A 24,736-nucleotide genomic window follows, 5' to 3' on the forward strand; every position below is an offset into this window, starting at 1 on the left:
CAGGGCTCCTCTAATAGTATTTGTGCATATTCTACAGCTGATGTTCTGAGTTCAGACTCACTGTTCCTAATTGACTGTTCCTGCTCTCCCAGCACACAGGTAAGCATCTATATTGCATAAACATTTTTAGTGATGGCTATAATTCATGCAAAATCAGTGGGGCAGCTGTACCTATTTTGAGTTATTTCAGAATAGAAATAGCTCAGATAATTTCAATGTTCTTCTACAACACTGAGGTAAGATTGGGGTATAAATGTCAAAACTTCCAACATCTGCTTTTCCACAGATAGGAATAAAAAATATAGCTACGATGCTCTGTAAACCTGAAACTCATAAAACATTGTTTAAATTTCTTTTGAAAATGGCATAATGATTCTCTGATTGATCAAGTGATAATTTTATCTTGCTCACCCAATATGGGCCCTCTCATTGGAGGTAAAAAGCAAACAAACAAAAAAACACAAAAATAATTAAACAAAAAAAGAGCAAAGGATAGAGATGATCCTTACACTACAAAAATGTCTAATATGAATTAACAAGATCCAAACTGCATTGTAAACCTTTCCCCATAGTATCATGCTTCTAATTATTAGCTCATCTATGCATGTTGCAGTGAATGGCTACAAACATAGTTTTGATGAGATGAAAAGTGGATTTAACTCTTGAATCTTGACTCTCTCTTGTACTAGCTATGTAATTTTAGAGAATCACATAACTTCTCAAATTCTCAATTTCCTTAATGGTAAAGTAGGAATAATAATACTACCTACCTTACACACACACACACACACACACACACACAAAAGTCCTTATTGGTTATAGACTGTACTGCATGGTAAAAGTGGTTGTGTGTGTTAAGGTTGGCAAACATAATGTTATCATGGAGATAGGCTTGTTAAGTGAAGTTGCAAAAGTTTTAGGAGGTAAATATTAGTAGTTAGCAGGAGATGTATGTCTTTCAAATTGAAATAAAAGATTTAAAATACTGTTCCTGCACAAGAACAGAGTCAAAGAAAATGTTTTAGAACATAGTACTTGCCTCCAAAATAGATCCACAGGCTCAAGACAGCTCATAAACATGGAACTTTCAACACTGATCTCCCTGATTCTGCTATGATATGACATAATGTGAGAAAGAGTGAATTTAAGGAGAGGGGGCTATTTTAAGTAAAAACATGGATTGGCTTTAAGAAAGAGAGAAAACAAAAGAATGGCTCACATGGAATTGCAGGAGCATCCAATAGTATAAGGAAAGACACACTGAGATAACACTAGAGACAAAAAAAAATCTCAGTCATCTAATGTGTGAGAAAAGGCAAATTCAATGGAAGATGGCAAGACTTCAAAACTCATGCACATCTGAAAGCTGCAGGTTACCATCCATTTTTCCAGACCAACATAGAGACAATCATCCCATCCTAATAGAAATATTATAGCTAACATTCATCCAATTGTGCCAAACATCCAGCATTTTATTGGTATTTTAATGTGTTATTTTATTTAATTCTCACAATAATACTATAAATAAAACAGATCTCATTATTATCTTAATTATGCAGATGAGTACATGAGGTTCAGGTGAGTTAGGTTAGGATGAATGATTCCTAGGTAGTAAACATTAGGGCTGATATGCACCTCACCCCAGAACCCACACTCTATACCCAATGCTTTGCCTTCTCTTTAGAATTGCCTCTCAAATCCAGCACCCATTTATGATAAAACAATAAATAAATAAATACAACTCCCAGCAAAGTGGGAATAGAGGAAACATATTTCAACATAATAAAGGCCATTTAGGACAAACCCACAGCTAACATCATACTCATTGGAGTAAAGTTAAAAGCATTCCCCTTAAAATCAGGAACAAGACAAGGGTGTCCAGACTTGTCTGTGTTGGTTGTATGTGTTCTTACTGCTCCAATTACCCTACCACATCTACTGTATGTATGTATGTGTGTGTGTGTGTGTGTGTGTGTGTGTGTGTGTGTGTGTCAGTTAGTTCACTGTAAAACCCCAAGCACTGAGTTTGGGCCAATGGAGACAAAGAGTAATTGTAAATTGAGTTAAATTCAATTGGATTTAAATACAATTAAGACCATTGGACTTAGGAACCACTCAGTGTGGGTTGAAAGGTTGGCTTGGATCCAAAGCATGGCTTGTCTAGTCACACATGTTTGAATATAAAAGATTACTCAACCTCTTGTGCACAATAATTTAAATAAATGTACTAACAAAACAAACTCAATGTTCTTAAGAGGATATAATGAATATACATTTAAAGTGTCTGGAGCTGTTTCTAGTAGGTGAGCAACATGCAAGTATATGCTTTTACTAGGCTTGGGAAAAGGGAATTGGCACATATATTCACTCTGAACAAGTCACTCATCAAGTTATTTAATTTTCCATATCTCAATTTACAAACGTATACATTTTAAATTTGAGAAGATGGTCCATGAAGATCCTTCAGATTCAACACTACGTAAATCTGCACATAATTAATGCACTCAGTTTTGTTGTCAAGCCCATTTTTATCTGAAGAATTTCAAAACACAAGTTATTGCTATAATAAAATACATACTGAATGTACACTTTTCAAGTTTCTTTGTTTATCACTGTGTTTCTCCTCATAGCCAGGGAGCATTTTGTGATGCTCAGCATTGATGAAGAATAGTACAGAAGTGACAGAGTTCATCCTCCTCGGACTAACCAATGACCCAGACCTGCAGGTCCCCCTCTTTGTAATATTTACCCTCATTTACCTCATCACTCTGGTTGGGAACCTGGGGATGATCGTGTTGATCCTGCTGGACTCTCGTCTCCACACTCCCATGTACTTTTTCCTCAGTAACCTGTCTCTGGTGGACTTTGGTTACTCCTCAGCTGTCACTCCCAAGGTCATGGCTGGCTTCCTTATGGGAGACAAGGTCATCTCCTACAATGCGTGCGCTGCTCAGATGTTCTTTGTTGCAGATTTTGCCACTGTGGAAAGTTTCCTCTTGGCCTCAATGGCCTATGATCGCTACACAGCAGTGTGCAAACCCCTGCACTACACCACCACCATGACGACAAGTATGTGTGCACGACTAGCCATAGGCTGCTATGTCTGTGGTTTCCTGAATGCCTCCATCCACACTGGGGACACTTTCACTCTCTCTTTCTGTGAGTCCAATCTGGTGCATCACTTTTTCTGTGATATTCCAGCAGTCATGGTTCTGTCTTGCTCTGGTAGACATGTTAGTGAGCTGGTTCTTGTTTATGTAGTGGGCTTCAATATCTTTTTGGCTCTTCTGGTTATTTTGATATCCTACACATTTATATTTCTCACCATCCTAAAGATGCACTCATCTGCAGGATATCAGAAGGCTCTATCCACTTGTGCCTCCCACCTCACTGCAGTCTCCATCTTCTATGGAACTGCTATCTTCATGTACCTACAACCCAGCTCCAGCCATTCCATGGACACAGACAAAATAACCTCTGTGTTTTATGCTATGATCATCCCCATGTTGAACCCTATGGTCTACAGCCTGAGGAACAAGGAGGTCAAGAGGGCTCTCGTAAAGGTTGTTTTGGAGGCAAAATTATCCCTGGGATTATGATTTTTAACATTGTACAAGGTGCAGTAACCTAGTTTCATTAAGGCCACAGTGAAATTAAGTTTCTGAAGTGATATCCTTGCCTATTCTAAAGATTCTCATCCTGAAAAAGTAAACATTGTGTCCCAAAAAGTAATACCTGAACAAGAATGCTAAGATGTCTTGGGGCCCACTTGTCAAAAATCTTATTAAGGATATTGGTTTATTCACTTATTATAACATGCAATTTTTCTACCATCTCAGTGCAAATACAAACAAAATAGGGCCACAAGTGCATGAACATGGTGCATGCGTGCCCCATGAGGAAACCTACCTATTGGAGTAGAAACCAATAATATTCTACATGTTGCTTCTGGAAATGCTTTGAAATTGTTAATGCTGATATTACGTGTTTATTTTTGTTGACTTAAATGATCTTTTGTTGCTCCCAGTTCTTTTGCCCTGCTTCATTCACACTGATTTTCTTCCTTTTTTTATTTTTATAAATTGCCAACTCCAAACATGTTCCTGCCTCAGGACATTTGTACTTGTTCCTCTTTGTGTGAAATGTTCTCTTACTCCATTAAGGTCAGTGCTAAATGTTACTCTATTATAGATTTCTTTCCTAGCCACCTTTATAAAATTCCCATGTACCCTGTTATTCACTCTGTGTTATTCTTCATAGTCCTTATGAACCTATTGTGTATTTATTTGTTCACTTGTTTATCTCTGTCTTTCCCAACTAAAATTTAGATTCCATGAAAGCAGTAGATTTTCTGTTTTGCTGACAACATGTTCCACAGTACCTAAATGGGGGTCTATTTTATATTAGATTCTCAAGAAATATTTCTTAAATTAATAAATAAAATAATTAATTTTTGAGTTCAACTGTATTGGTATGTTGAATCTTTAAACAACTGATGATTATAGTGTATCATTCATAATATAAAGCTTCTAGATAGATATCTAGTGCATTTCAAGAAGCACAGCTAACTTTCTGCTTTGCTAAAATATTTATTAATTAAAATTTATTGGAGTGACAATGGTTAGTAAAATTACATAGGTTTCAAGTGTACAATTTTGTAATACATCACCTATAAATCACATTATGTGTTCACCATCCAGAGTCAGTTCTCTTTCCATCACCATATATTTGACCCCATTTACCCTCATCTACCACCCCTCTCCCCCTTACCCTCTGATGACCACTAAACTATTGTCTGTGTCAGTGAGTCTTTGTTTCTTTGTTTGTTTGTCTTGTTCTTTTTTTGCTTTCAGTTTTATACCCCACATATCAGTGAAATCATATGGTTCTCGACTTTTTCTGTCTGACTTATGTCGCTTAGCATTATCATCTCAACATCCACCCATGTTGTTGCAAATGGCACTATTTCATCTTTTCTTATGGCAGAGTAGTATTCCATTGTGTATATATACCACATCTTCTTTACCCAATCATCTCTCAAGGGACACTTTGATTGTTTCCATGTTTTGGCAACTGTAAATAAAGCTGCAATGAACACTGAAACACATAAATCTTTACAGATAAATCCTTTCAGACTTTTTGGGTACCCAGTAGAGGGATTGCTGAGTCATATGGCAATTCTATTCTTAATTTTTTGAGGAACCTCCACACTGCCTTCCATAGCAGCTGCACCAATCTGCATTCCCACCAACAGTGTAAGATGGTTCCTCTTTCTCCACAGCCTCTCTAGCACTTGTTATTATTTGTCTTGTTGATGACAGCCATTCTAACTGGTATGAGGTGATATCTCATTGTGGCTTTTATTCTCATTTCTCTGATGATTAATGATGTTGAGCATCTTTTCATATGTCTATTGGCCATCAGCATGTCCTCTATGGAGAAATGTCTGTTCAGGTCCTCTGCTCATTTTTTAATTGGATTGTTTGTTTTTTTGTTGTTGAGTTGTATGAGCTCCTTATATTTTGGATATTAGCTCCTTATTGGAGGCGTTGTTTGCAAAAATCTGCTCCCATTTGGTTGGTTGCCTCTTTATTTTGTCGATGGTTTCTTTTTCTGTGCAGAAGGTTTTTAGTTTGATATAGTTCCATTCATTTATTTTAGCTTTCACTTCCCTTGCCTTTGAGGTCAAACTTATAAAATCCTTTTTGAACCCAAGGTCTATAAGTTTAGTATCTATGTTTTCTTCTATGCAGTTTATTGTTTCAGGTCTTATGTTTAGGTCTTTGATCCATTTTGAGTTAATTTTGGTACACGGTGACAGATAGCAGTCTAGTTTCATTCTTTTGCACGTGGCTTTCCAATTCTCCCAGCACCATTTATTGAAGAGGCTCTCTTTTCTCCACTGTGTTTTTGGCTTCTTTGCCAAAAATTATCTGTCCATATTTATGTGGGCTTCTTTCTGGCTCCGGTTGGTGAACGCACAATGTGCTACATAGATGATGTATTACAGAATTGTACACTTGAAACTTATGTAAGTTTACTATCCATTGTCACCCCAATAAACTTCAATTAAAAAATAAAAAAAAATTTTAAAAATAAAATATGACTCGGAGTTGTACCACCAGAAAGATGAGGAATCTGGGTATTTTTCATTATTATTCTTATGACATTTAGTGATGGCTGCTTCCAGACTAATTAAATAGCCCACACAACGACTAAGCATATTATTTGTAGTAAAATAAATCTTTGGTCTAACAATTGCAGAATCTTTTCCTATTTTTCATTAGAAGCATTGGTCTCTACAGGGACAATGACTACCAAGGGAATTGGTAGAGCGCCATCAACATTGTGCTTTTTTTGGAGGTATTTGGAGGAGAGAAGAAACACATCTGCGTACAGATCTGAACCAAAGTTTCAAATTGATCCTTCAAAATTAAGGCAGTATTTAATCTCCATTTCTCTGATACACATGTCATATTTGTCTCTTCTTTGTAAACTCAGGAAGAAAATAATGGCTATTATTTATCAATTTCTTAAAAAGTCTAGTAATCTTATATTTGGTAATAACACCTAAAAGAATGTAAAGGAGGAAAGCATAATATGGTGATAGAAAGAGAACTGACTTTGGGTGGTGAACACACAATGTGATATATAGACGATGTATTACAGAATTGTACACCTGAAATCTATGTAACTTTGCTAACAATTATCACCTCAATAAACTAATTTTTAAAATGTGGCAGATAAAAAACAAAAATGAGTTTTTAGAAATATATTTCAAATATAAAAAATTACAATAAATATAAATTAAAGAAAACCACTCTTGATGTATGTAAAAGGCACTTTAATTTTTTTAATGGGGGGAAAAAGAGAAGACAGCAAGACTGAAAATGTATGTGTGTGCTACTCAACCTAACAAATTATGTCCTTGTGCACAGTTGAATTGTTGCCTTCCTGTGCAGGTGGGATGAGGAGAAGGGATTGCTCTAACTGGGGCCCTGTTCCCCTGAGAGTTCCATGCCTGTACAATTTTCTCCTTGTTCTCATTCATTAGACTCTGAAATTTTATATGATTCTGTATGACATTACAGAGCCCATTTGGTCATCATTTATTGAAGTGAATGTTAATTCTTTTAGTATTCTTTTAGTATATACCATTAGTATACACCATTTTCTCCCCAAACTGAGTACTTGCCATGAATCTACAACCACAGTCAAGGAAATCACCCTAAGATAAAAATTAAATTGATTCATGTCAAAAAGTTAAACCCTTACTGAGTTCTTTTATAAATCCACCCTCACCTGCTAGTTACAGAAATGGTTCTGTAAAATATGTAGAAGAGATTACTTTTTTATTGCTATATCACAAATAAGAAAACTGAGGTCAACAGAAGATAAATAATTTTCTGAGTACACAGAAAAATCCATAGTAGATGCAATACTTAAACCCAGACTTCCTAGCTCCATGTCAATGATCTTTTTTTCCATCTTTTTATGCTTCAAGGACATTGGAACCTTTTGATTAGTTCAGAAGAGAGAATTTCTCCTATATTATTTATACAGTCTGCTAGGGCTGTGTTTCTGATTTCAGACTCACAATTCAGGATTGTCTTTCCCTTTTTTTTAAGAGCAAGGTAAGCTTCTATATTCAATATATACTTAGAGTAAAAAATGTAATTGATGCAGAAGCAGTAGGGAAGCTACACCTTCTGTGAGTTTTTGAGCTCATATCTGGTTGTTTGAACACTTTTTCTTAAATATATGGCATAAATATAGGATTCAAATGCAAAACACTTTAATAAGCAGGGAGTAGAGTGATACTTACAAAATTCCATGCTGCTTTCCTTAAATAGCAAAAGCCTCTGATAGATGATACTCTGATTGAGTAATTGATAAATTCCTCCTGTTTACTATGTGTTGACCTGTCATTGAAAGGATAGGTAACCAAACTGGGTGAAATGACACTTCTTTCGGTTCCAAGAGGATCATCATGCAGTTACCAAGAATCTTACTCTATTTTCATTATCATTTCCCCACAATCTCACCCTTTTATTACTTGAGCATCTAGAAAATCTGACAATGCAGTGATTAAAGGCACAGGTATTAGGATCAGTTAGACATGGCTTTGTATCTTAAATAGCATGAAAAAGGTGGGGAATTTTTAAAAGGTACATAACCTCTCAAATCCTCCATTGTCTTAACTAGATTAGATTACATGTACATGTGTGTGTACATACACAATCTAATCCCTTCCTCCTCTGTTATTTCTATCTATCTATCTATCTATCTATCTATCTATCTATCATCTATCATTATCAGTGTCATGTAGTATCTATCTATCTATCTATCTATCTATCTATCTCTCTCTATATATATATATACCTCTTCATCTATGAGACAAACTATACATGATCAATAAGTTTAAGCTGTTACTAACCTCAGGAGATATATTTATATCAATTGATATATGTGTGATATCTTAGTATATTATTAGTGGGTGAGGTTGACAAATATAAATAATTTAAGGTTCAGACAAGTAAAATAATGTGTTTAGGGACCAGGAAGAAGATAGTAGAGAATAGTGGTTACCAAAGAACAAATATCTTTCAAAAGGCTGCAAATAAAAGTACAAGATTTCTGCTTTCTCTTGAATAGATCTACAGATTAGCATCAATTCCCAAACCACAATTTTTCACCTCTTAATACCTCAATATCTGTGATCCAGCTAAGTGTTAATAGGAATGACAGTAAGAATGAGTGTAAGGGGAGTACTTCAACACAAGCTAAAATGTGGATCTCAAGAAAGATACTGAGAAAAAGAGGATGTGAAGATCCCTATGTTATCCTGCAAAATGATTGACACAGCCATGAGAACAGAATGACAAACACAGATGAGAACAAAACATCTGAGTGGGAATTATGTAGGAAAAGGCAATTTGAAGATTAGGGCTACTAGACTTTAAAACCCACCCACCTGCATCTGTCACCTGACTTCCCTAAACCAACAGAGGGACCATGGTCTATACTAATAATAACATTATAGCAAGTACTCATCAGGATTGTACTTACCACTTAACACACACATTGTGCAGTTTTCATGCATCATTTCTTTTAACTCTTACAATAACCCCTGGAGGTAGATCCCAACACCATCTTCATTTTGCTGATAGATAAAATGAGTGAAGTTAAGTGACAAGGAGAAAATTCTGAGATCTTCTAAATTAAATTCTAGTGGCTGGAGAGTGAAAGACAGACTGTTAGTCTGTTAACGGCTGCTGGCCAGTTAACAAACAGCTGCGCAAATTCCTCCCACTGCCTGTTGGAATTTCGGGTTAATTTCCAGGTGGCTATTTCCGCAGATTATTTTAGTCAGGCACCATCTAATTCCAGGAGCCTCTGCTTGTTGTTTACATGCAGGTTCTCTAGACTGCTGCTCACAGTCAATCTACAAGAGCAGACATTTCTTGCCAATAGTCATATTGGATATGGGGCTTTCTCTACTCCAGTAGGACCTCTTCTTCATTAATTACACCTGCAACAATCTAGTTCCAAATAATGTCACATCCTGAGATACTGGGGGTTAGGACTTCCACATCAATTTTTGGGAGACACAAGTCAACCCATAACAGGGCAATGTATTAGTTATCTATTGCTGTGTAACATATCACTCCAAAACATAGCAACTTAAAGACTTCAATAAACATTTATTATCTAAAAAAAAAAACAAGAAAAAGAGCAGATATTTCTTTATTTGAACCCTGTGCCTATCCCAGAACTGGCCCCGCTTCACCTTCTCCCACCCCTTCACCTGTAGCTCATATAAATTCTTTCAGACTATTATTTCTTCCCTCTCCCCACTACTTGATGTATAAAAACTGCTGACAAAACTCTGGGATGATAGACATGTGGTCTTTTCTACCTAGCCAGTCTACTGGTGGTTTAGACTCCAAGCCTCAAGATGAGTCTTGATTTTCACTAGCATTTTGGCTTAGTAAAACCTTACTTACAAAAAGACTTTCAGCTGTGGAAGGTTTTTGTTTTTTGTTTGTTTTTGGTTTAACAGAAGTTAGGACCAATGTTTCCTAGGTAGTAAATGGTAGGGCTGATATGTGAATACATACACATGTTTTCTCAGAGCCAAAGCTTTTACACACAGTGCTACAACTCCTCTTCAGAATTGGCTTTGTTGACTGTACATGCCTCTAATGCTGCATTTAGACCACGGCATCTACTATACATTTATTTGCAAATTACCTAACTATGCTACTCTATGAATTAAGTTCAGTACAATAGAGACGACAGAATGTAAATTGAATGAAATTAAAATTAATTTAAATTTATTAACAGCATTTAGGTTGGCAACCTCTCTGATTGGGTCTAAGCCTTGGCTTTGTCCATTAATACCTATGTAACATTGAATAAATTACTCAATAAATCTCTCTGTTGCTAAGTTACCATATACAAATTATTTCTATCAATTAATTATTTATATCAATATATATATGGAAAATAACTAATCAATTTAATAAATTGATGAGAGGATTAAATGAATATATACATATAAAGTACCTGGCATGTGAGCACTATAGTGTAAGTGTAAGCTGTTAGAAGAATAAAAAAATCTAATTTAGAAGATGGATTCATTCCAGGCTTGTAAACTGGGACAACTCATCAGCCCTTCCTGCAACTCAGTTTATTCTTGTAAAAAATCAAGAAGTGAGGAAGATAATCTGAAAATATCTTTTCTCTTCAAAAGTCTATCACTGTATAAATAAGTTATCACTAAATTGTGTTCTCACGGCTATGCTTTAGAAATGGAGAATATTGAAGAACAAGTTATTGCTCTAATAAAATAACACTTGCACGTTTCAATTTCTACACAGCTGGTTTTTGTTAACTAATGTGTTCCTTTACTTTGTTTTGCTACAGAATACCTCATGATTCTCACATCACATCCAAGGAGACTACACAGGTGAAAGAATTCATCCTGTTAGGACTAACCAGTGTCCCAGGACTGCAGGTTCCTCTCTTTATAATGTTCACCCTCATCTACCTCATCACTCTGATTGGGAACCTGGGTTTGATCGTGTTGATCCTGCTGGACTCTCGTCTCCACACTCCCATGTACTTTTTCCTCAGTAACCTGTCTCTGGTGGACTTTGGTTCCTCCTCAACAATCACTCCCAAGGTCATGGCTGGGTTTCTAATAGGAGACAAGATCATTTCCTACATTCGGGGTTCTGCTCAGATGTTCTTTTTTGTCGCCTTTGCCACTGTGGAAAGTTACCTCTTGTCCTCAATGGCTTATGACTGCTTTGCAGCAGTGTGCAAACCCCTGCACCACACCACCACCATGACAGCAGGGGTGTGTGCATGTCTGGTCATAGGCTCTTATGTCCTTGGCTTTCTGAATGCTTCTATTAACATTGAAGACACATTCTGTCTCTCTTTTTGTATGTCCAATGCGATCCATCACTTTTTCTGTGATATTCCAGCACTCATGACTCTTGCTCTCTCAAATAAAGACATTAATGAGCTAATTCTTGTTCTCCTCTCAAGCTTTAATGTATTTTTTGCACTTCTTGTTATATTGATTTCCTACTATTTCATATTTATTACTGTTTTGAAGATGCACACAGGTGAGGGATATCAGAAGGCTTTATCTACCTGTGCTTCTCATCTTGTTGCAGTTTCCATATTTTATGGGACTGTCATCATCATGTACTTACAGCCCAGCTCCAGTCACTCCATGGACACAGACAAGATTGCATCTGTGTTCTATACTATGCTCATCCCCATGTTGAACCCTATGGTCTACAGCCTGAGGAACAGAGAAGTCAAGAGTGCATTCAGAGCCGGCTGAGTGGCTCAGTTGGTTAAGATCTTGCCCAAGAGTGCGAGCTCTGAGCAACATGGTCACCGGTTCAATTCCCACATGGGCCAGTGATGCTGTGCCATGAGCTGAGCTGCCACTGAGCTGCCAACAGGTGGCAGGAGGGCTCAGCTGGTGAGAGCAACAAGGCTGCCAGTTTGAATGGTGGGCTATGCCCACCCCCAACTAAAGACTGAACTGGGCACCTTGAGCTAAGCAGTGTGACTGGACTTGGAGCTGAGCTTGCTGCGCCCTCCACAACTAAGACTGAAGGACAACAACTTGGTTGTTTCCCCTCCCCAAATTCCCCAACACTGTTCTCCTCCCCCAAATCCAAAAATAAATCTTAAAAAAAAAGTACATTCAAGAGGTTGTTGAGAAGACAAAACTTTCTCTAGGTTTCTTCTTAATGACATAGTCTCTACAAAAAGTTATTTCATCCCTCTTAGATCTGCTCCATGTACTAACTCAATGCTCATGGCCATGTCAGGTAGTAGGACATAAAATTTTGTCAATATTGTTTATTCCTTTAGTTTTGAAACAGGTCCAAGCACCCAAAATGCAGAAAAATATGATAATTATTTTTAATAAAATTTATTTAATGAAGTATATATGATTTTTAGCACATTTGATTCATAATTAATAACAGCATCATAATAAATTAATGTTTCAGTCATTACTGAGTTTTTCAGTAAGAGAAAGCATGGTCATATGACAATTTCAAAAAATAAATAGCCATATTAGACTAAAAGTGGGGAGAATATTGTCATTTTTTTACCTTAACCTTATGACTGCCATTATGTAAAAAATAATGCACTGATATTAATAGTACCATATTCTTTTTTTTGGCAGAAATGTTTTGAAATGGTTAGTTCCACTTCTTTGAACTATATCATGTCTTACCAGTCTCCTACCCATTCACCCCATTCACACTGATTTCTTGCTATTTCTGGACAACTCCACACATGCTCCTGCCTCAGCAGGTTTGTATTTGCTGTTTCCTCTGCCTGGAATACTCCCCAAATTATTTCAGATGGCTGGTTAAATGTCACCTGCTCAGGGAAATCATATAGGCCTTCCCTGAACTACATTACAAAATAGTCACTCCACACTCCTTAGACCTTCTTTTCTCAGCCTGCTTCATTCTTTGTAGTCGCTATCAACATTCAGCTCTTGTATTTATTTGTTCCCCTGTTTATCTATATTACTTAACTTGAATGGAAGCTCCCTGTGAACAATGACCTAATCTGGTTATTTTACTTGGGAAAAAAAAAGAGCTCTGAATCTTGATTTTAATATTATTTTTTGAGCATTAAGTAACTCAAGAAATTTGAAGTTGTATGGGTAGAAATAAACTATAAAAACTATAAACTTCAAGGGGCAGAATCTTCCATCATGCTCTCTATGTAGCAAGGGTAATGGGATAGGATCTTTCTGTCATGGGAGAGATAGACATTAGATTAGGTTTCCCATAAGCAGACCCAGAGTCAAAGATTTTATTTCAAATAGTTTGAGAGTTAATAGCAGAAAACACTGATAGAGTTAGAAAGTGAGTCGATGAGAGGGAAGCCAATACAGGGTTCATCTGCATATGTTATGTATGTGGACAACTGGGGCTTAATTACACCAAGAACCACTTGAAGATTGTATAATCACGCCTCAGAGTTATATTACCTGAAAGATGAGGAATCTGGTGTATTTATCACTCTACTTCTATCTGTCAGGGTGGCCACCAGAGAAAGTTCATGGCTCACATATAGACCAAACATGTTCTTGCAGCAAGATTAGCCTTCATTCCAAGAGTGGCTACTTTTGTTTTCATAATAAATAATGCCTGCTCAGGGACAATGACTACCATGGGTTTGTAGATAAGGCACCAACACAGCCTATGCTATTGGAAGGTAACTCAGGGTAGAGAGAAGTCCAACTGCCCAAAGACCTAAACCAAATATTTGAGTTAATTTATCAGTATTAAGGTTAATTTAACCTCCATCTGTCTAACTCTTTAGTCACATATGTGTGCTTACTGTTAATTTAACCTCCATCTGTCTAACTCATTAGTCACATATGTGTGCTTATTGCAAATGCAGGAAGGAAAATAAAGATATTATTTATCATTCTCCTAACACTTCTACTCTCCGAACATTTGGTTAGAACACCTAAAAGCATAGAAAGGGGAAAAAGGGAATGTTTTGTACACAAAAACAAAATAAAATTTTAGAAATATGTTTCAAATATCAATAATTTCTATAAATTAAATGACATAAATACACTGCTCATGTATGTACATTACACCTTAATAAAAATGAGGTGAAGGGAGAGGGATGACATGAATATGCTGAAAATGCATCTATGTGCTATTCAACATACTAAACTATGTCCCTGTGTGCAGTTTAATTGCTTCTTCCCCAGGTAAGTAAGATAAGGGGAACTGATTGCTCTCAAAGGGGTCTTGTTCCCCCCGGAGCAACGTACCTATGCAATCTGCTCCTGGTTCTCATTTATTAGTCTCTGAAATCTCATTATGACTCCACATGACATTGTTTAATAGAGACTAGACTCTGAGCAGAGCTCATTTAGTCACCATTTATTCAAATGAATGCTAATATTTTTTATTCAACACACTGGCCTTTCTTTAAACTATTTGCAATGATCCTTTAAAGACTGTAAGGGAAAATGCTCTACGATAAAAATTGTATTTATTCATGTTGAAAAGATACTCCCTTACTATGGTCTTTTATAGACTCGTCCTCATTTGCTGTTCACAGACACAATACTGTGAAGTACATGGAAGAGATTATTTAATTTCTATATCACAAATAAGGAGACTGAACTCAGCAGAAGGTAAATAACTCTATCAAATACCCGGAAAAAAATCTATGGTACATAAAAGACTTGAACCCAGGCTTCTTAGTTTCATGTTAATGATTTTTTTTCCTCCATCTCTCCATGCCTCAGGGACATTTAGAAACTTCTGACCAATACATGAGAGACAGTTTCTCCAAAATTATTTGTACATTTTTCCTGGGATGAATTTCTGATTTCAGACTCACATTTCAAGAATGCCTTTTTCTTCTCTCAAGGAACACGGTAAGCTTTTATATTCAATACACACTTTTAGTGATAAATGCAATTCATGCAGAAGCAATGGGGCAGCCACACATTTTATGATTTTTTTGAGTTCAGATCTGGCTGTTTGAAAACTTTTTCTCAAATTATGATATGGATCTAGCATTCAAATGTAAAAGCATTTCATTCAGCAGATAATACAGTAATAATTATGAAATGTCATGCTGCTTTCCTTCAAAGAATGAGCAAAATCTTAGGTTAGATGATGCTCTCATTGAGTGATGGTAAGGGGAAGTACATCCTGTCAGCTACATGTAGGCCTGTCAAGGAAGGGGTAACTAACGCAAATGATGAAACACCATGTCTTAAACTCCAGAAGTGTTATCATGAAACTACCAAAATTCTTGCTCAATTTTCACTGTCATTTCCCCATAATGTCCCTTTTCATTACTTGCACATTTGAAAAAAATCTAATAGTGCAGCAATAAAAGGCACAGGTAACAGAATCAGTTGGAGAAGGGTTTGAATCTTGAATAGGGTCAGACAAGATGGAATTTTAGAAAGGCACATAATCTTTCAAGTTCTCCATTTTCTTAACTGTAAATGAGCTCATATGTATATGCATGTAGATATGTATATACACACTCTTTCTCCATCTCCCCTTCCATCTATCTATATCTATCTATCCATCCATCCATCCACCCTCTTTCTTTCTGTCTGCCTGCCTACCTGGTTGTCTGTCTTGTCTGATTTCTGTCTATCTATGAAATAAACTAGCACATAAGCACGATGTTAAAGCTTTACTGACCTCTAGATATCTGATTTAGGAATAGATTCATTCCAGATATGTGACCTTGGACAAGTTAATACCTCTTTCTGCTCTTTTGCTGATTAATATACACAAGTAGGAAGTTGGCCATGTGATCTGTGAAGATGCCTCAGCTTCAACAATCTCTAACTTTATAGATAATTTACCTATTATATATTCTTTTCATTCCCATTATGACAGTCTAAATAATGACTCCCAAATATGTACACATTCTAATCGCTGGAACTTGTGATCATGTTCTCTTATGTGGTAAAAGGTAGTGTACACATGTGATTAAGCTAAAGATTTTGAGATGGCAATAGTATACAGGATTATCTATGTGGGTGCAAAAAGAACATACCAGTCATCATAAAATCTAGCAAATGCTAAATACAAAGCTATAGCTTATACTAGTATTTGAATGATGTTTATAAACACAAACACTGTAAATTCCAGATATGTAAAGTAATGTGTGGAGGGGCCAAGAGAAGATGGTAGCAAATAGTAGTTTCCCAGAAAAGGGATGCCCCTCCAAAGATTTCAAATATATATATAAAGATTTAAAACATTATGCTTGCTCATAAACAATCTGCAAGGCTAGAACCAATGCCACAGACATAAATTTTCAACCCTCAGTATTTGTGATCCAACTAAGCATTGACAGGAATGACAATAAGAATGAGTCTAAGATAAAACATGAGTCTTTCAACACAAGCTAAAATGTTGATCAAAAGGAAGAAAATAAACAGAAGAGGTCTTGAAGATCCCTGGGTTCTCACACAAATTGGTTGACAAAGCCACTAACATGAGAGAGGTAGAACAGAATAAGAAATACCGGAAGACACAAAAGATCTGAGTGAACATAGTATGTAAAAAACGCAAATCAAAAATAAAGCTACCAGACTTCCAAAACTCACCCACACCTTGAACCTCTGCATGTTTCCACAAACCTTTCCTAAACCAAGAGACACTATCACCCCCTTCTAATTATAATAGTATAGATAGCACTCATCAGGGATGCACTGAATGCCCACATTGCGTGCACTGTTTGTCATTATTATTTCATTTAATTCTCACAATAATTCTGAGGTAGGTTCTGATATCACCTTCATTTGACTGCTACATAAAATGAGGCTCTGGAAGCTTAATTTAGGACCAATGTCTCCCAGGTAGTAAACGGCAGGGCTTATATGGGAATGTATACATACATCACCCCAGAGCCCAATATTTTACACCCAGTTCTACACCTTCTCTCTAGAGTTGCCTTTGTTGGCTGTATTTAATCTCTAATGTTGCATTTATCTCACTGCATCTATATGCATTTGTGAATGACTCCACTGTGTAACTCCAAGTATTAAACTTGGTAAATGGATTCAATTATTAAATGTAAATTGAATAAAATTAAAATCAATTCAAATGTATTAATGACATTTAGTTTGGGAACCGTTCTGATTGAGTCTAAAGCATGTCTTTGTCTCTTAATAATCATGTAAATTTGAATAAATTACTCAATCTCTGTGTTGTCCAGTTACCTTATATATAAATGGGTATAATAATGAATCAATCTAATGGGGATAATGAGAATATTGAATGAATACCCATGAGCACCATAAAAGTGTAAGCTATTAGAAGACTCAGAAGTCCTGGTTTTAGAGATCAGTCCATTCCAGGCATGGGACATTGGATGGTCCATTACCCCCTCTGACTTGGTTTACTCACACACAAAATTGAGAAGTTGGGGAGATAATCTGTGAAAATCCTTCCTCTACAAAACTCTATTATTGTATAGATAAGTTATCACTAAATAGCAATGTCATTCCCATGTGGTAGAAATGGAGAATATTGAAAATCTAACTATTGCTATAATAAAATAATGCTTATGCACTTCGATTTCTTTGTTCACCCCTCGATTCCCTTACTTCTTGTTGTCACAGTTATCTTGTGATTCTCAAGTCACATCCATGAAGAATAATACAGAGGTGACTGATTTCATACTTCTAGGACTAACCAACATCCCAGAACTTCAGATTCCTTTCTTTATAATGTTTACCCTCATCTACCTCATCACTCTGATTGGGAACCTGGGGATGATCATGTTGATCCTGTTGGACTCTCGTCTCCACACTCCCATGTACTTTTTCCTCAGTAACCTGTCTCTGGTGGACTTTGGTTCCTCCTCAACAATCACTCCCAAGGTCATGGCTGGGTTTCTAATAGGAGACAAGGTCATTTCCTACAATGCGTGTGCTGCTCAGATGTTCCTTTTTGCAGCCTTTGCCACTGTGGAAAGTTACCTCTTGGCCTCAATGGCCTATGATCGCTATGCAGCAGTGTGCAAACCCCTGCACTACACTACCACCATGACAGCAGGGGTGTGTGCACGTCTGGTCATAGGCTCTTATGTCCTTGGCTTTCTGAATGCTTCTATTAACATTAGAGACACATTCTGTCTGTCTTTTTGTATGTCCAATGTGATCCATCACTTTTTCTGTGATATTCCAGCAGTCATGACTCTTGCTTGCTCAAACAAAGACATTAGTGAGCTAATTCTTGTTCTCCTCTCAAGCTTTAATGTATTTTTTGCACTTCTTGTTATATTGATTTCCTACTATTTCATATTTATTACTGTTTTGAAGATGCACACAGGTGAGGGATATCAGAAGGCTTTATCTACCTGTGCTTCTCATCTTGTTGCAGTTTCCATATTTTATGGGACTGTCATCATCATGTACTTACAGCCCAGCTCCAGTCACTCCATGGACACAGACAAGATTGCATCTGTGTTCTATACTATGCTCATCCCCATGTTGAACCCTGTGGTCTACAGCCTGAGGAACAAAGAAGTCAAGAGTGCATTCAAGAAGGTTGTTGAGAAGACAAAACTTTCTCTAGGTTTCTTTTCAATGACATAGACTCTACAAAAAGTTATTTCATCCTTCTTAGACCTACTCCCTGCAATTACTCAAATGCTAATAGCCATTTGGGATAGTAGAACAAAAGTTTGTTCAATGTATGTTTTTAGTTGAAAATAGTTCCAGTCATCTAAAATGCAGAAAAAAATATATAATGATAGTTTCAAATGAAGTTTGTTTGATAAAGTTTATGCTTTTCTTAGCACATTTTATCTGAAACTAAATAATTATAACAGCTTAATAAACTAATGCTTCAGTCATTACTGGGTGATGTGGAAAGAAAAAAAGCATATGCATGTGAAAGTTTTCAAAGGTAAATAGCCAATTAGAATAAAAGAAGGGATATGATTTTCATGTTTACCTTAATCACTTGAGTACCAACTCTTCACATATGATTTCACTGATATGTAGTATATAAAACTGAAAACAACAAAAGAACAAGAAAAACAAGTGAAGAAACAAAATTCATAGACACAGACAATAGTTTAGTGGTTACCAGAGGGTAAGGGGGGAGGGGGGTGGTAGATGAGGGTAAAGAGGGTCAAATATATGGTGATGGAAGGAGAACTGACTCTGGGTGGTGGACACACAATGTGATATATAGATGATGTATTACAGAATTGTACACCTGAAATCTATGTAACTTTGCTAACAATTGTCGCCCCAATAAACTTTAGTTTAGAAAAATTGCACTGAAGTTAATAATGCTACTCATTTTTTGGCAGTAAACGTTTTGAAATGGTTAATGCCACTCACTCGTTTTTACTTTAGTTAAGCTATATCATGTCTTATCACTTTCCTACCATTCATCCTGTTTTATTCATATTGTTTTGTAGCCATACCAGACAGCCCCAATCTTGCCCTTGTCTCAGCTTCTTTGTATCAGCTGTTTCCTCTGCATGGGATATTCCCACACTCATTTCAGATTTCTGGTTAAATGTTGCCCACTCAGGGAGGTTGTAGGCCTGCCATGAACTACTTTATAAAATAGTCATTCCCCTCCCACAAACTTTTTCCCTAAACCTGCTCTATTCTTCACAGTCATTATCAACATTCAGCTTTTTTTGGTATTTATTCGCCTGTTCACCTATTTCCCTCAATTTGAATGGAAAGTCTCTTTGAACATTAGCTTAATCTGCTTCTTTCACTGGAAATAAAGCTTGGAGTCTTGATTCAAAAATAATTTTACTGAGCATTAAAACAACTCCAGAAATTCCAAATTATATGGGTGGAAGTAAGATGAAAAAACTTTATACACTTCAAGAGGAGAATGCTACCAATATCTACTTAATAATAACCCCACCTTCTTACAGGAAAATGGCAGGCTCAACCACTCTCCACTGTAGCACTGAATAATTTTTCCTTTTTTGAAATTCTCCAAACTGCTTGCCTGCTTATAGCCAACCAATGACTGACAAAGGTATCTGAAGACTTTTTAGGAGGTGTCTCTTACTTCTGAAAACCATATCTTAACAAAACGTTTGCCAATCATGCAACTCAGTATTTATTCATTTTACTCAATAAACTCATTCTCCTAACACCCTTGAACTCTGCTGAAATGAAAGTGATCGAAGATGGTTTTCTTTGTGGCAACTTTATGAACAAACACCTTTGATAATTATATGTGGGACATAGTTTTGTGTTTCATATGCTTCGGAAGTGGTCATGAAGAATAATGAATAAGAAAAAACCATTCAAGTGGTTGGAACAAGAAGTCAAGGAAAACAGTGGAAAACTGAATTATGTCCAGAGGGAAAAAAAATCAGGTCTCATAAAGAAGTATTTCCCATCACGAGGTTTAAGAGGCTTTTGTAATGTCGATTCAGCAAGATTTGTAAACTGGCCAGTGTGTCTTTCATTACTCTCCGTTAAGAATGGGAGGTTTATTTTTTTATTTTTTTCTAATTACCTTTACTGTGGTCCAACATTATTTATTTATTCAATGTGCATGTAGAATGACCTAATTTTATTTTTGGTTTATAAGTTCCTGGGCCATAAAGAGCCATCTCGGGACTAGATGGAAAGGATCATTTAACTTATTCAATAGCCTGGCTATGAAACTTCTATAATAATTAGTTGAATTTTAAGTTGTCTCCCTGGTTGGAGGTGAATACTATGTCCTCTTTGTGGAGGAAATACAAAACAGGTATTTGCTAATCAAAGAATTACACTAAAAAAAGAGAGGTTAATTGTTTTCCAAGCTATTTCCTTTTCACTTCTGAGCGAGGCTCAACTTCTCAGCCTTCAGTAAGTTAACTGAGATAATGTGATTGTGTTCTTGTCAATGAAATATGAGTATGTCACATGTGCCACTTTCAGGTCTCCCATGAAACCTTCCATGTGACCTTCTGCTCACTCTCATTCTTTGTCATCAGATGGATAGAAAGGGTTCAGACCACAAGAGATAGCAAAACCACTAAATAGAAAAAAACCAAGATCACTGAATCACTGTATGATTTCCCATAGCACAACTAATTGAACAACCTCTATGATCATGGCACTGGGATGTTAGAGTTTGCTTGTATAGCAGCTAGTTTAATATAATATAAAACTAATATAAAACTAATATAAAACGTTTCCCACAAGTCAATCTATATGCGTTGGGAGTAAGTCAGGAGTGAGGGGCTATGTAATGAGAAAAATGGTCAAACTGCTCTAACACAATTCAGTTCCACAATTGTTTATTTGTGAATCTTCCTTTAACTTCCAAATCATAACTGAAATGGCTGGCACAAATAAAATTAGCATAGGTTTTGAAGACAGAAAATAGCTCAACTTGAATTCCATTTCAACAAGCATTTTGATATAAAGCAAGTTAATTAAATGTTCTGAGCTTCAACTAAGGAAAATAATGCCTACCTCACAAAATCATATACTGATTAAGCCAGAACATATACTGAATAAGCCAGAATATATCACAGTGCTTTAAACAAAATAGATGCTCAAAAATTTCCTCTTTTCCTCTCCTCCCCTCCCTTCCTCTCCCCTCCCCTCCTCTCCCCTCCCCTCTCCTTGCCCTTTCCTTTCCCATTTCATCCCCTACTTTTCTTTCATTCCTCTTCTATATTGTCACTTTTCTCCATATAACTACTGAAAAACAGTTATTATATCAGTTTGCATTTATAGTTACTATAGTACTAAATTGTGAGTTCTCTGAGATCAATGATGTCATCTCATTTAGGTCTATATTCTCAGAATCTAGTCAAATGTTGATTACATAGAAAAACTCAAGTGTCTAATGAAATTGTGATTTAGTTAATGAACAAACTTACATTGGCGCACTTCTTCAATATTGACTCTTTCATCTGTTCCTTCATATTTTGATCAAAATGTATAATTGTATATTTATTTTTGCATGTGTTTACTTCTTTAGTTTTTGTTCCATGGAAAAATTAAAATTCTGCAAATACCGAAAAAATTTCTGATTTCTACTCTGATACAAACTCATGTCAAGAAAAGAGTTGGGGCTCAGTGAAAGGTTTTAAAGAATGAATAAATTAATGATAAGGGGAAGTGAAGCAAAACACTCATCATTTGTAAAAACAGAACACACACAACAAAACATGTTAGGTCATTCTGCAGTGAGAAATTAAACAAAAAATTTAATTGTTGAACACACAAAGATTTTATATGTTTCCTATGGCTGCTGTAATAAATTACCATACACTCAAAGGCTTAAAATAACATGGATTTGTTTCTCACAGTTCTGGGGGCCAGATGTCAGAAGTCAGTTTCACTGGGATGAAACATTGGTACGTACCCAAGTTTGCAGGGGAGAATCTGCCCCGGATGTTGCATCTTCAGGTGACTTTCGGCATCCCTTGGCTTGTGTCAACATCAGTTAAACCTCTGCCTTTCTGTTCACATTAGTTTCTACTCTTATTATCTAGTTTCCCTCTGCCTCTCTTTAATTAACACAAAAATTTACCTAACATAAAATGAACTACTTTAAAGTGTACAATTCAGTAGCATTTAGTACATTCCCAATGTTGTGCAACCATCACCGCTATCTAATTCAGAAAGATTTTTCACTCACCAAGAAAACCTTGTACCCACATAGCAGTAACTGCTCCTTCCCCTGGGCCCTGCACCTTTGGAACTAATAATCTGCTTCCAGACCATGGAGTTACTTTTTACAGATATATCATATAAATAAAATCATACAAATGTGACTGCTATAGATTGAATGATTGTGTTCCCCTCAAATTTATATGTTGAATTCCTACCCCCCTAATGTGATGGCATTAGAAGGTGGGGACTCCAGCAGGTAATTAAGAACAGATGAGGTCTTGGGGTGGAGCCCTCATAAATGGGGTCTGTGTCCTTATAATAGCCCCAGGGAGCTTACTTATGTGCTCTGCCATGTGAGGATACAATAAGTCAGCCACTGGCAACCAGAATAGGATCTTCACCAGAACCTGACCATGCTGGCTCCCTAATTTCAGACTTCCAGCCTCCATACTGTGAGAAATAAATATCTGTTGCTTATTAGCCACCAAAATGTATTGTGTTTTGTAATAGCTGCCCTAGCTAAGACAGTGACATTTTATGTCTAACTTCTTTTATTAGTATATGTGTGCCAGTCACCATATGCCACCCTCCCCTTTTATTCAGAGCAGTGCTGATTGGCTGGGATGTTGGATGCACACTCCACTCCCGTCCTTCCTTCCTGGGAAGAAGTCTCATTGTTGTGCACTTAAATCTCACAGAGCCATGCAGGCTGCGACAAACCTCCTGCCCTTCTCTCTAGGACAGCGCACTGACAATGTTGAAATGCTGGGTGCCAGCTCCACTTCTCTCTTTTTATCTTGAAATGGAGGTTTTGGGATTGTGCACATTCTTTGAATCCAGACGCACTATGCAGGCTGCTGAGAGCCACCCAACCCTTTTCCTGCGGGGAATGCACTGGAATGCTGAGAGGATGGGTGCCAGCTCCACCTCTCCCTGCTTCCTGGAGGAGAAATATAAGTATTGTGCAGCTTCTCTCAATCTGGCAGAGCTGGGAAGGCTGCGGGCAACCTCACCCCTTTCCTTTGCTCTTTATTACCCCTCAGAGATTCTAACGATACGGGTTGCTTCTATCCCTGAGTGATGTGAGACAGAAGTAGGTCTCTTGGGTGGTGCCCCACACCGCCGGTGGTATCAGATGCATGCTGCATTCTCTCTTTCTCTTGAGGGAGAAATCAAGAGACAAGTGGGTCATTTTTGGTGCTGAGCAGTGCTGGCTTGGTGGGCAGGAAGCACTGTCAAGGGTAAAATGAAACTGCTCTTCTTATCCGTTTCATAGCAACTTTACTCTCTTTTGTGCTCTTCTGAAATGTGGCAACTTCTTAACTGAGTTCTGAAGCTCCCATAAAGTTAATTGGCCCCAAATATCTTTGTTGTTTTGATGTTTCTGTTGGGGGAAGAGGGCTGGGATTTACTATTATGCTATTTTGCTCTGTACAAATTCTTTATGTGTTCTAGATATAAAAACCTTATCAGGTTATGATTTGAAAAAAATATTTTCTCCCATTTTATAGGTTGTGTTTTCACTTTCTTGAAAGCATCCTTTGATGCATAAAAGTTTTTTATTTTGATGAAGTCCAAGCTGCCCATTTTTTCATTTGTTGCTTCTGTTTTCAGTGTCATACCTAAAAAACCATTCTGAAATCCAGTCATGAAAATTTATCTATATGTTTTTGGGGATTTTTTAGTATTTCCTTTCATATTTTGGTTCTTCTTCTATTTTGAGTTGATTTTTATATATGGTGTGAATAGTAGATCCAAATTCATTCTCTTTGTGGTGAAAAAGACACATAACATGAGATTTACCCTCCTTACAAATTTCTTTTTTTTAAGATTTTTATTGGGGAATTAGGGGGATAGGAACAGTGCTGGGGAGTTGGGGGAAGGGGAACAGACAAGTTGCTGTCGTTTTTTTGTTCTTCAATCTAGTTGTGGAGGATGTCGCTTCACTGGCCCAAGTTGGCACCATCATCGCACTCTTCTCTGGCGAGGCAGATCAGTCGCTGGCTTCTGGACGACCGCTCACTGCGGCTGCTGGCCGCTCACGCTGGCTGCTGGCCACACACG

The 24,736-nt window shown here is 36.9% G+C and overlaps 3 protein-coding genes across 3 annotated transcripts; all 3 read left to right on the forward strand.

Annotated features, from left to right (window-relative positions):
* Window positions 1-2,660: 2,660 nt before the first annotated feature.
* On the forward strand, window positions 2,661-3,599 carry LOC109390010 (olfactory receptor 5B3-like). Its single transcript, XM_019655989.1, has one exon. It carries the CDS (start codon window positions 2,661-2,663, stop codon window positions 3,597-3,599), a length of 939 nt encoding a protein of 312 aa, XP_019511534.1.
* A 7,436-nt stretch (window positions 3,600-11,035) lies between these two features.
* Window positions 11,036-11,863, forward strand: LOC109390012 (olfactory receptor 5B2-like). Its single transcript, XM_019655991.1, has one exon. It carries the CDS (start codon window positions 11,036-11,038, stop codon window positions 11,861-11,863), a length of 828 nt encoding a protein of 275 aa, XP_019511536.1.
* Window positions 11,864-17,707: 5,844 nt separating this feature from the next.
* Window positions 17,708-18,661, forward strand: LOC109389998 (olfactory receptor 5B17-like). The gene has a single exon (XM_019655972.1). It carries the CDS (start codon window positions 17,711-17,713, stop codon window positions 18,659-18,661), a length of 951 nt encoding a protein of 316 aa, XP_019511517.1. The 5' UTR covers window positions 17,708-17,710.
* The last annotated feature ends 6,075 nt before the right edge of the window (window positions 18,662-24,736 follow it).

The sequence above is a fragment of the Hipposideros armiger genome, unplaced genomic scaffold, assembly GCF_001890085.2.
Source record: "Hipposideros armiger isolate ML-2016 unplaced genomic scaffold, ASM189008v1 scaffold_253, whole genome shotgun sequence".
NCBI lineage: Eukaryota > Metazoa > Chordata > Mammalia > Chiroptera > Hipposideridae > Hipposideros > Hipposideros armiger.

Coding starts and splice junctions, on each gene's coding strand:
- LOC109390010 (XM_019655989.1), top strand. CDS start 2,661: ATGAAGAATAGTACAGAAGTGACAGAGTTCATCCTCCTCGGACTAACC.
- LOC109389998 (XM_019655972.1), top strand. CDS start 17,711: ATGAAGAATAATACAGAGGTGACTGATTTCATACTTCTAGGACTAACC.
- LOC109390012 (XM_019655991.1), top strand. CDS start 11,036: ATGTTCACCCTCATCTACCTCATCACTCTGATTGGGAACCTGGGTTTG.